At 40.9% G+C, this 12,470-nt stretch overlaps 1 protein-coding gene across 2 annotated transcripts; it reads left to right on the forward strand.

Moving 5' to 3' along the window:
* The first annotated feature begins 3,159 nt into the window (after positions 1 to 3,159).
* LOC139643306 (DCN1-like protein 5) lies at positions 3,160 to 12,092 on the forward strand. Of its 2 annotated transcripts, XM_071518419.1 has the most exons (10): positions 3,160 to 3,229; positions 4,928 to 4,983; positions 5,206 to 5,248; positions 5,379 to 5,487; positions 7,587 to 7,758; positions 8,574 to 8,665; positions 9,092 to 9,200; positions 10,031 to 10,135; positions 10,832 to 10,934; positions 11,413 to 12,082. In XM_071518419.1, exons 4-10 carry the CDS (start codon positions 5,417 to 5,419, stop codon positions 11,466 to 11,468), a joined length of 708 nt encoding a protein of 235 aa, XP_071374520.1. In that variant the 5' UTR covers positions 3,160 to 3,229; positions 4,928 to 4,983; positions 5,206 to 5,248; positions 5,379 to 5,416; the 3' UTR covers positions 11,469 to 12,082. The 2 variants fall into 2 exon arrangements, with proteins under 2 accessions (XP_071374520.1, XP_071374521.1); XM_071518420.1 differs by lacking the exons at positions 3,160 to 3,229; positions 4,928 to 4,983; positions 5,206 to 5,248 and having other exon boundaries at positions 5,402 to 5,487; positions 7,593 to 7,758; positions 11,413 to 12,092.
* The last annotated feature ends 378 nt before the right edge of the window (positions 12,093 to 12,470 follow it).

Below are 12,470 nucleotides of genomic sequence, written 5' to 3' on the forward strand. Positions count from 1 at the left end.
ATTACATGTTCCTCTCTGAAAAGATTGAAAAGATTCTATGACCCTTGGTCTTATGAAATCCTTTCAAACCCCTTTGGATAAACAGAAAAATACATGGTGGTCAAGCTAAAAACAAGGCTGATTTTCTTAGTTCCTGAAAAGTTGACATTTTAGAAGATACTTGGATTTCACCCAACAGAGACGAAATGTTTGTGTTACTTTTCAACACTACATATATTAACAACAACACATATTGACTGAACATATGTTGTCAAAAAATAACATTTGAGCATATATATATGTTGCCCCAAACTACATACCCAGATACAGTTATGGATAGTGAGTTATGGGTTCATTTATCCCGGTACAGTCTAATCTGATATACCCAAAATGCCTAATCGGTTGTCCATTTTTATTTTTATTTTTTTACAATTTAGTAATTCATCTGATGCTCGTATCCATGGCAACTTACAATGTGTGCAACAGCAGCATAAGCTTCAATTCCCACATCACCAACACTGCAAGCAACCAATAATAAGGAATATGCAAGAGTCAGAGCCACATTGCTTTCAGACAAGCCCCAGTGTTTGTCCAATAACAGAATACATATTTTTACTTTTGCAGTATTTACACAATGATATCACTGTCCTTAAAGGTAACCTTGTTTTCAACTACAAGTAATGATCTTATTTCACTGCCCTTTTTATGATATACTCTGTATTTTTAAGCCATGTTACACAATGTTTTGACTTGTTATATTTTGTCAAATGAATGAGCAGTATTAGCTGGTGCAACTGAATTCTCTCTGTAGCTTTTTTTTTTGTTTTGTTTGTTTTTGTCATGACAAATCATTTTTATCCTGGTCAGAGAAGTGGGATTTAACTTCTTTACCGTCTTCAGTCGAGGTTAAAGAAGCTGAATGTGTGTTTTTTAGCATGAGGAGCGGGCCGTGACGCAGCGGCGGTTCACGGCTGCGTTGCGTGGCGTGAACTCTGACAGAAACTTTCCTCGTTTGAACTCTGAGCCCGGGCCGCCGCCCCGGCCGGCCTGCGGGGGAAACAGACTTGTAGCCTTGCGTGATGATGACAAAACTTGAAAGAAACGTATCAATCACACCCTTAAACCAGTTGAATGTTTGCCACTACATCAAGTAAAGATGTTATACTGTGTGTTGTTTCGAATGGGAGTAGAATGGTTCAACTACTTTGATGTGCTGCATTATTTTTTTTTTTGTTTTGTTTTGAATTTTTTAAGTTGAATAATTTATTTCCTGGCAAAATAAAGACTGAACTGTAAAGAGAGATATCTTTGTTTTCTTGGCTGTTATTTATTTTTATTTTTTTTGCCCCCATGCAATGAAATCGGGGGAGAGTATAACTGAGGCTGTGTCTGTCCATCCATCCATCTGTCTGTCAAATGTGATATCTCACACACTGCTGGTCTTAAAGTTTATTGAGGTTTTTGAACAATCATACATTCAGTAGTTTAATCAGGGATATTATACATTAAACCAGCAAAAAAAAGAGAAAGAAAATAGATTAAAAGAAAAGAAAAAGAAACTACATAAAAAGCAAAATGAATAGGGGGGTCCTGTTCCAACACAAAGTGCATCACATTAAGGAAACAAGATGCTCAGAAAATGCAGTTTCATTGTGACTTGAATGCAAAAATAGCATTCACAGTGTTGATTTAAGCCTTCATCTACTCTTGGAAGTTTGCTCGACTGTATTTGTTCTATTTCAGCAACACCTTGCTGCCCAATGCAGCCAGTCTTCTGCATGCTGCATTGCTCAAGAGAACCTCAGCACTAGGTGTTGAGGGAAGAGAGAGAGTAACTCCTTCACTTTCCCTTCCCACATCACACTGCTCCTTACAGTGCCGGCTGTCTTTCCTCAAACTGAGACAAACCAGTTTCCACCAGCAGACTGTGTGACCTAGAATATTATAATACATTGGAAACACTGAGGCAATGTGGTTGGGCAATTTCCAAACAACAGTAACTAGCAGTGCTGTGTTACAATGCATTACTTCCTCCATTATTACCCACTATATCATTTAAATGTCATCCCAAGTACACCAAGCAATATTTGATTGAGTGACTGACTAATTGATTGGTTAGTTTGTTGATTCAGAATATGAAGCCACGCATTAGTGTCTGCTAAATGCCTACATTGTAATGCAAATAATTAATTAATTCATTTGTTGTTGATGTGTTTGTCAGGGATGATAGACACTAAGTTTCACTGCAGATACGTATGAACTCGTTCTGCCTTGGAGTCTCTGGATGGGAGCTGACAGTCTGCCTTCTCCACCCACTTCTGTTGCCTAACAGGCAACTGATCAAAAAATTTCAAACTCACTTGTCCTTTTGATCCTACAGGTTCAAACCAGGGAGCTTATTAATATAAAAAGCACACACACACACACACATTTGTTTTTTTTTGCACCTTATGACAAAAACAATCCAGAGTTGTGATTTATAAAACATTGGCTTACACTGATTTGCTCCAATTGACTGTGGCATATCAAATCATAAAACCTAAAACTGAACCCATAACAGTATAAAACTTTGTATTATCCAAGTTTCGATTGCAATTGATATTTTATTTTCCCTTACAAATTACTACATGAAGGAATTAAGGATAAAGTGGGCCCCATGTCAGGATGTGAGATGTCATGGAACCAAAGTTGTTGCATTATCCTCAGCTAACCTGCCCAGAGAGCTGGGCCCTTGGATTTGTCAGAAAGAACATAGGAAAAACAGTCAGATAATTCAATGTCATTGATATAGTCAGTCAGACGGAAGGGTGGCATTGCTTGTGCACTTGAATGGCAATGATTTTCTCCCTGCGTGGCTCATGGCAGTGTTTTTCAATCCACCGAGGGACGTGTGAGTGCTCCATGTGAGTGCCAAAAATAATGAAATGTTCCTTTAAAAATGTGTACATCCCATTTGTTGGCCCGATGGGGGTGGAAATCACATTTAGATATTTTCCTGCTTGGTTTTATGTACGCTCAAATAAAACGGGTTTCGTGAATACTGGAATATAACTATTGGTTCATAAAATTCAGTTTAAAAAAAACACTTACACAGACATTTTCGTCGGAATGGAAATGTTTAAGTCACAACACCCCCCATAAAGCCGTGGTATCGTCCAGTCGCTCGGTTGCCCCGGAACCAGCGTCACTCTGCCCGGTGTGTGAGAGCAGGTGAAACTGTTTTCTTCGCGAGGTTGTAACTGATAAAAAAGTAAGTTTTTGAGCTTTTCCAGAACATTATCAGTGTAGAATACTAACGCAATACGAGTTAACTATTTCAGCCTTTGTTTTAATTGAGTTAAGATTGATTCAAAGAGCCTTTGACTTGTGTGTTGACAGATTAGCTAACGTTAGCCTGCTAGCCAAAGCTATGACAACAGTAGTAAAGCCTGGTAACATTACTAGGCTTGACACCCGCGGCGCTCCGCTAGCTAGCAAACAAAAGAAGTCTCGTCTTTTGGGAAACTGACAAGCAGCAAAGACTGAGCCTTCGAAGAATATTGTCTCATAATAAAGCCATCTAGCTAGCTGTCTTTTTTGTTCTATTGAAAGTGGCTGTGGTGTTTTACTAACAACTAGAAGCGAGATCCAGTCACGTTTAAGAAGGCCAATACAACCATGTTTGCCTTGTTTAGCTAGCATCAATGGTGAACCAGGTCGTGTTATCTAACGCCCGGGGTAGTTATCTCCGGGCAGTGGGAACAAGTCCCCAACTGTCCAAAAATTGAGTATAGTAATTCAAGGCCATTCATTCAAAGTCTCGAATGGCTGTTAAATTATCTGTTAAAGTCTCTGGACCTGCCTTAATATTGGACTGGGTCTCGGTGCGCTGTTGTGTAGTGAAAACTGGCCCAGTCACGCAGACTTGGCTTAAACCCTGAAATGACCACAGCCTTTTCATTTCCACATTTATTTCATTTGCGTAATTGGTAACATGCAATAAAATATCATAAAATCTTGCATATAACTGACAGACATCCTAATCGCTAGATTAAGGTCAATGTTGCCTTTTCCAGGTATCGTTAGCTACCAACTCCCTACAAATCTCAATTAATTTAACGCTAACGTTACTTTGCTGTAAGTAATGTGTAGTTTGCTACATTATACTAGACAATAGACATGGCTCGCTAGCTAAATATTGTGTAAATCAACGTTAGCTATTGACATGCCACAGTGGGATAATGTGGTACTAATGACGCAGTTGTTGGTTTACTCGTTTTAGCCAGGCGGCTATTTGACAGCTAAGCACCGAGTACATCATGAACCCGTTTGACTGCAGAGCCCACTTCAAGGATTTATTCATACCAACATGAATCTGTTGAGAAAACGTTGACGTTTAGGAAATCAAGTCAGGCTCGTGACAGCTGCTGGCCCGTTACCACCAGCTCCGATACGTTCCGTTCTCTTGTTTTTAGAGACGTCACACCAGACTCCGTTTATAAATCTGACCGTTAAAAGTGGCTTCGCTTATCGGCAAAGTTGCATACCGTGTGCAACATGACTCAAGACCTTTTAACGGATTATTAAGACCCACTGTTAATTTCGGCGCACATCCGACATGCGTATTAGAATCAAATTTAAATTTTTACACTTGGTTCGTCTTGGTTCAGTCTTTCTCCAGAACACATCCGGAAGGCGTTAGCAAGCAGTGTCAATCAGTCTAAAAAGTTTACGTTGTATTGGAATAAAGTGCTTCCTGGTGAATCACTTGTATGCTGAATTTTTCATTTGTCTCCTAAGAATTAATAAAAGGTCGTAAGTCATGTTCTACCATGTTTATACATTTGTCTATAAGCAAGGCATTATTAAACTGACAGATTTTTGATTGGAGTTTGGCGTGACATTCTCTCCATACAACCTCTCAATGATAATGATGGCTGACTGCTAATCATGAGTCATTCACCTGTAGGGACTACCGTGCGGACTGCAGACGTCAACACAGTATCACAAACGCTGGACAAACTCGTAAGTAGCTCTGTAAATCTTTAATTGTAGCTGACCCCCAAAGATTTTTTACAGGCAACATTATTGCTGTAAATGCACTACTATGTCTTGGATCTATTGAAGTTAGTCTGTCAAGTAGTGTTTCAGCAGTAAATGTTCACTGCTCGTTGACTGGTGATGTTTTATCAAAATGTCGTGCAGTGAACTTTACCTGTGACGTTTCGATTTTCCCTTTTATTCTAGAATCTGTTAGAGTTGAATGGACAAGGCAGCCAGAAATACACAGGTATGGCCTACATCCTCCACACTTTTTTTTGTTTGGCTTGTATTGTCCACTAGAGGTGTGTCGAGGTAGATGAGGAGTGGGTATGTTTTTCTCTGTTCCCTGCCAACCCAAATGCGTGTTTCTTCTCCAGGTCCAGCCCAGCTAGTGAAGCCCAGTGAAGATTCAGTAATGCCCGTTAAGAAGAAGAGAAAGTTCCCTGGTCCAGATGACCAAGAGCACAGGAAGTCTAAAATTGCCAGGTGAAGACAAACACACATTCTAACTCTGTTTCTCTCTGTATTCCATGCTGTGTTTCTGGCCATCATCTATCTGGAGTTTCTGAAATCTCTTCTGCTCTCCGTTTGTGAATCCATCTCCCTCTTGTGTCCGTTTGTCTGCCCATGTCTCAATCTACACACTGACTCTCCTTCATCCCTAATGGAGCATTTGTGCTTTCTAGATCTGTTGTGCAACATGTTGGTCCAACCTTTAACACCTAGCTATAATGAGTTAGAGACTAGTTGTTGGAGAGGACAGTCACTGGCTGAACCCTGCGGCAGCCTGAAAATGGTCAGCTCTGGTTAGGATAGCAGGGTTGTCTTACACCTGGCAGCAGGCGTAGCGAACCCCTCACCTTCTCATTTTCCTCTAGTGTGTGTGTGTGTGTGTGTGTGTGTGTGTGTGTGTGTGTGTGTGTCTCAAGGGAAGTGTGAAGCAATGTTGGGAAGAATGCAGTCCCGGCACATGTATCTTGGTGTGTGTGTGTGTGTGTGTGTGTGTGTTCTGAGTTGTGCACCCTTCTACTCGACTGGGGAACACGCAGCACTCAGCACATATTTGTCCTCTTAATCAGCGCTGGCCTCAGTCGTCAGGAAGGAGGAGGACTGTAGGAGAGGACAGACTGATTTCTACAGTCTGTCCTAGGAAAGGGCTTCTAAGGTGTTTGGATTTCTCACTTTATCCACTAACTAGTCCAGATGCTGTCCAGTCCCACGACTCCTAGCTGAGAGTGCAGCCTCAACTGTTGCTGTAGTTGAAGTTATTACAGTCCTGGAATAATCATGACCATAACATTAACCCAATGTATTGTCAAGAAGAATAGATCCACTCTACTATATTGCCATACTTCAATAGGTTAGCTGTCTTTCAGTATCATAACACAGAGGCCTGTCATCGAGTCCAGAATGCTTCGTTAGCATTGCCCAAACTTAATGAATTCCACACCTGTTAGCCAAAACTGCTTTGCTAGCTAGTTGTAACTAAACTATTCACTGCCAAGACGCTGCAGTTGCAAAGCTTACACACATTATCCGGACAGTAACACTGGACGAGGTGAGAGAGAGCCGTTTGGTGTTAGGGGCTAAGTGTCTGATGACTGACTGACAGTTTGACTGACTGATCCACTGATTGACTGGAATTTGGGTCCTGATGCCCACGTCTGGTGCCATGAGGAAAAATTGTGTTATTTTGATTCAATATAAACATACAAACTATTTATATTATCAAAATGCATTTATACATCACATTTGACAACTCAGAGATGCCTCTTCTGTTAGCTTTGCATGCAGCAGGAGCAGTCCCGATGCTGCACTGTCCTCCACATCACGAGTCAATGCATTGCTTTTATTCCAAAACTGCCATACATTCATTTTAAAAGTGGTTAGTTAAAGCTGCACTAAGCAGCTAAAAATCTAAGCAACGTTTTTACGCAAAAATACTGCAACATAGAAGAGCGCCCCATACTCCTTAAATTGGCACGCTTTGGAGGAGTTTCTGCAAATGTTGTCATGCTTGTTTGGCTGGGTCAGTCCTCTTTTCTTGTAATGAAATCTTGAAATAGCTGGATGCTTTCTGAGATGTTGTATGGCTGGGCGATATGGCCTAAAAATAAAATCTCTGATTTTTTCACACTTACACCCGATTTACGATTTTAGTCGATTTTTTTTTTCTTAAAAACAAACTAAAAAAGACAAAGGCATTATTCATTTTCCACTGTGTATATGAGCACCATATCTTTGGTGATATGAAACGCCACCACATCTGTAATGTCTTTCCACCGCGGCCCTTCTTGTTTTTTTCTTCTGGTTTGGCGGCTGCCGCTAGCTTGTGCATCTCGCAGTGCCACACACTTCCTGTGTAGGATAGGAGCTCCTCGCTTGTAGAAGCGTCCCCTCATTGATACTGTGTTTGTGTCTGAGGGGAAAACTTGGTGGGCGTTGTTATTGACTGCGGAAGCTCAGGGAAGCGGTGGGGCTTGATTGACAGAGAGCGGTTCCGTGCCGTATTACCCAGGTTAAAGTCAAACTCGATTTTCATTTTTACACATCGTCCTAAACCATAAAATCTATTTATCGCCCAGCTCTAGTTACACTCGACCTCAGATCCGCGGACCCCGGCTGATCAGCACAGAGAAGCCGTTCTCCAGTAAGAAGTGCCTGGCCTGGTTCCACGAGTATGCCGGCACGGACGAGGTGGTCGGCCCAGAGGGCATGGAGAAGTTCTGTGAAGACATCGGCGTGGAACCGGAGAACGTGAGTCCCTTTGGCCGAATCAATCCCTTTGCCTTTTCCTAGTCTGTTCAGTGTTACAAATGTCTGCTCTGTGCCGTGTTGTTCTGTAGTGGTGGAGGTTGGGGGATTGGTTTTGTTTGTTTGTTCCTCATCTGTCCCTGTTTTGTTTGTAGTGCGGGTGGTGCCACTTCAACTAAAGTTGTTTGACTATTGCTTCATTTTTGTGAGGAGAAATGTGAAATTAACAAAAACACTGTAATTTAGCCAATTTTCCTCCTCAGCTGTGGTGGTCGTTTTCCTGTTGTGGTACGCCACTGCTGAATGAAAGCAGAGAAAACACTGTTTTTATTCCCGCCTACTAAACTAAAGCTGGCCAGGCCATTGTTTTTTGGCTTGACCACCTAAAAGATAATGAACTCCAGACACATCATGTAAAATATTTTGCAATTCTAGACTTTGCGGGGGCCTTCTAATATTAAAATCATTTTTATAATTATCTTTTCCTTACAAATAGCGGCTGAATGTATTCCGATTTGTGTTTCGAAGTGCTTTGTCCTCTCAAGTCTTCATTTCCACTCACTATCCCCTTTTTTGGCAAAAGTGTCTCTCTCTACTTTCCACTATCTAATAAAGGCAAAAAATGCCAAAAAATTGTCTTTAAAAAAAAAAAAAAGAGTAGGCAGTGTGATATTTTTTTTCCAAGAGTGAATAGAGAACACACACACACACACACACACACACACACAGACACCAGATGTTGATTTAAATGTTGGCTGGGATAAAAAAATTAATTGTTTTTCTCTGTCTTTGTCTCTCTCTCTCTTTTTCTCTTGTAGATTATCATGTTAGTTTTAGCCTGGCATCTAGAAGCAATAAATATGGGATTTTTCACAAAAGAGGAGTGGCTCAGGGGAATGACCTTATTACAGTAAGTACCTTTTTTATGTTATACTAAATACTTCTTGGTCATAAAACGTGTTCACTCCTCCTGGCCCAATGTTCAGTGTTTCCTGCTCCTTACTGGCATTGACAAATCCAGTGTGATTCTCTTGTTGTGGGGGAAAAACAGAGTCACAAGAATAACTCTTCATCCACATCTGGTTTATTACTGTTAGTCAGAATCCCCCTCTACACACACACACACACACACACACACTCTGAAATTGCTGAAAACTGCATTAATCTATAATCCCCTCTACCTAAACTTAGGCCTACACCTCGCTCACAAGATGACAGCCAATCATCTTTGACCTCGCTGTCAGTCATACACACTCACAACTGTCACCACACTTGTAAGAAAACACTGTTGTTGAATTGTGACTCATTGTGTTCCCCCCCCCCCCCCCGCCCGCAGGTGTGACTGCACAGAGAGGGTACGGAGTAAACTGGATTGCCTTCGCGCTGATCTCAACGACTCTGCACTCTTTAAAAACATCTACAGATACGCCTTTGACTTTGCCAGGGTGAGTGTGTTGTTTTAGCTGAATCAGTTTGTTGTCGGTCTCTTCGTTTCTCTGGGCCTTCCTTACTCATCACTGGGACATTTGGTACTCTGCCCTATTGCATACAAACAAACAAATCAACTCCTGTTATTTTTTCAATAGCACATTTCTTACTGTAAACATACTCAGTCTTCCTGTATGTTGTCTGCATATCAGAAGCTGCCATGTTTATGTATTTGTAATATAAACTTGCTGTGTTGCAACACTCGATGTGACAAACACGTTCTCTTTCATGGCATGGAAAAATGTATTGTCCATCTGTTCAATCAATCTTTATATATGTGTCAAGTTTTGAGTTCCTCAATTTCCATCAAAGCATCAACAGTCACCCGTACGATCTGCCTCTCTTGGTACAAGTTGTCAAGGTAAAGGGTCTCTGGTGATTTTTCAAACCAAACTAATTTGTAAATTACTTGCTTAAAAACAATACAAAGCAGTTGTGATTTATTACATGCAACTTTTAGATTAAGTGAAATAAACATGAATACAGCTTTGGCAAGGAGTTGGAGCACCTGATCCTCTCTGAATGAATGGCTGTTAGCAAGACCATGGGGTCAGACAGTTTGCCAATCCCAAACATTCAGCCTTTTTCTCAACACCTATCAGTCCAAGTCACGCTGGACTAGATGCTGGTCCAGCGTGACTTGGGAGAACTCGCTGTCAGCAGTAATCATAGAGACAAACACTGCAGCAGACGGCCCAAAAACCAGAGCATTAAGCAGGCTTCTTCCCCATGTTCTCCTCACAACACTGACCCTGTTACCCCCCCACACCCCCCTCCAACCCCTCAGGATAAGGACCAGAGGAGTTTGGACATGGACACGGCTAAATCCATGCTGGCCTTGCTGCTGGGGAGAACATGGCCTCTCTTCCCGGTCTTCCACCAGTTCCTGGAGGTAAATCTCTCTCTAGCTCTGTCACTCCATTGTTTCTTATTATTTTGCTTTAGTGTTGTCACGGCAGCACAATTTTGACTTTGATACTACTACCATACCACTGCGAACAAGAAAAAACATTGATCATGGTCACAGAACAGCTCGGGGTGCTTTGCCAAGTTACTTGTTACCACACTGACTTGACAGCTTTGTAGCAACGTTTGCACTGGGATTTTGATGTCACTCGGTGTCCATCTTTGACAACTCTATAAACAGGAACTTTCTCTGTTGCCGGGCGTAAAGGTTTGTCAACTTGGTTGGCCAACTTTTGCAATCTTGTTTGCGGTTTTCATTTTTATTTTAATTTTTTTTTAAAGCTGCGGTGATTTAAATATGAGGGGGCTTTCTATTAAGTAGTTGATAAAATACAAAAACATCTAAAATCTACATTTTTATTGTTGACTCAGAAAAACGAAAAGTTGTTGGCTAAAAAGGATGAATGTGGATTAAAGGACGCCAAATAAAAATGTCTTGCTTTTCTCTCACGCTGTGTGAGTTTAGTTTTCTCCAAAAATCTTCCTGGGCTCAGGTAAAGCCTGTGTATAGGAAACACTGAAGTTTAGGTTGAGTGGGACCCAGTTCCAGATGTGTTGGACTGTGTGACACTCCTCTCTCCCTCCCTCCCTCTCTCCCTCCCTCCTTCCTTTTCTCCCACAGCAATCAAAGTACAAGGGGATGAATAAGGACCAGTGGTATAATGTGTTGGAGTTCAGCAGGACCATCAACGTAGACCTCAGCAACTACGACGAAGACGGGGCTTGTGAGTAGTTTTTGTTTTTTTGTTTTTTTTCAATCAGTGTCCATTGTTCATTGTCTCAAACTCTAGTTAACTTTCACACAGTTGCCAAGCAGTGAGATTGGTCAAAGCATATTGTGGTTCTTGTGCTAACTCTTAAGCTAACCAGATACTTAACCTTAGTGTTGTCATAACCATAATCGCAGGAAAGAGCACCATCTGGGGCGTTAAGCTCATTGAAAAGAATGGGGTCATAGCGAGGATATTTTTAATCAGATTTTTTTTTGCTAAAGATTATTTTATTGCATTTTTTCTTTATTGGATAGTCACACTGAACACGGACAGGAAGGATGAGAGAGAGAGAGGGGTTGACATGAAACAAAGGTCCCAGGCCGGATTTTAAAGCTGCCACTGCTTGTTAGAGAATAAATCATAAGGTGCCATAAGGTGTTCTGGATCAGGGTGTTGAGCTGAAAGGTTGAAATATGTTTTCTCTCCGCAGGGCCAGTGCTGCTAGATGAGTTTGTGGAGTGGCAGAAAGCTCGGCCAGCGTCGTAGCAAAACCGTCACAACGCCAAACTACCAAAAAGGAGAAAGAGGGAGAGGAAATAAAAGAAAAACACATGCAGATTCTCTCTACTGTTCTTAAAAAAAAAAAACAAAAAAAAAAAAAAAGCAAAACAACGGTTCTCACCCACACTGAGGGACTACAAACACACACACACACACACCTCCGATGGACTACATAACCATCCCTACGGACTATACACACACTCACTTCCCACCCGAAACGGCCTCTTTGCATTCTCAGCCAATCGTCAGAGCCCTTTCTCTCTCACTGAAGAGACTTTTTACAGTGTTAATTTTGGGGAAAAAAAAAAAGTTTGTAAAATGAGAAAACAAAGGAAAAAATGAACTGAAGGGAGAGGAGGGACTGTTTTTCATATTTCATTTGTGGCCACAGTTTATAGCAAGTATTGTAAGATCGGCTGTGGAATTTACGTTTTCTCGATAATTCTTTTTTTTTCCATTTTGAGTCTTAACTTGTTTATAGTATGTTTTCAGAAGAAGAATAATAATAAAGGAAATTAAATTGCGACAACTTGCTTCTTTCTCAGTAATTGGTCCAACTTACTGGGTGTTATTCACTAAATAAGCCTTTTATTTTATATGAACAGTTGATATTTACAACACCACATGTGCATTGTAGTACTTGTGTACCTTGTGGACATTTATTGCAACAGTGTCAAAGTTTTTTGTGATGGTCATTTGTAATGTGTGCAATAATCAAGCATAATGAAGTACCCCATATTTATTGTCTTTTGTAGATATCAAACCATTGATAATATCATGTATTATCCTCATGGATGTGACCAGAGGCCTTGATAGAGTTTGGTCAGGTTGCACTTGGGAACCTGACCAAACTCTAGGAGATATTGACAAAATCAAATCTCACATTATTTTAGACCGAATATCTCGATATGGATAATGTGACGATATTTTTGGGGATGAGTATTTGTGCTTTTATAAGATATGTACACACACAAAAATTGGTAATGA

This window comes from Centroberyx affinis, unplaced genomic scaffold (genome assembly GCF_046629955.1).
Source record: "Centroberyx affinis isolate AG114_WGS23_722 - 3 ecotype Tasmania unplaced genomic scaffold, CSIRO-AGI_Caff_v1 ptg000581l_1, whole genome shotgun sequence".
Lineage (NCBI taxonomy): Eukaryota > Metazoa > Chordata > Actinopteri > Beryciformes > Berycidae > Centroberyx > Centroberyx affinis.

What these genes read in the sequence shown, in the direction of transcription:
- LOC139643306 (XM_071518419.1), top strand. Translation starts at nt 5,417, where the DNA reads ATGCCCGTTAAGAAGAAGAGAAAGTTCCCTGGTCCAGATGACCAAGAG. An exon ending in AGGAAGTCTAAAATTGCCAG is followed by an intron (nt 5,488 to 7,586) that starts GTGAAGACAAAC and finishes TTTATCGCCCAG; the next exon opens with CTCTAGTTACACTCGACCTC. An exon ending in TCTTCCACCAGTTCCTGGAG is followed by an intron (nt 10,136 to 10,831) that starts GTAAATCTCTCT and finishes TTTCTCCCACAG; the next exon opens with CAATCAAAGTACAAGGGGAT.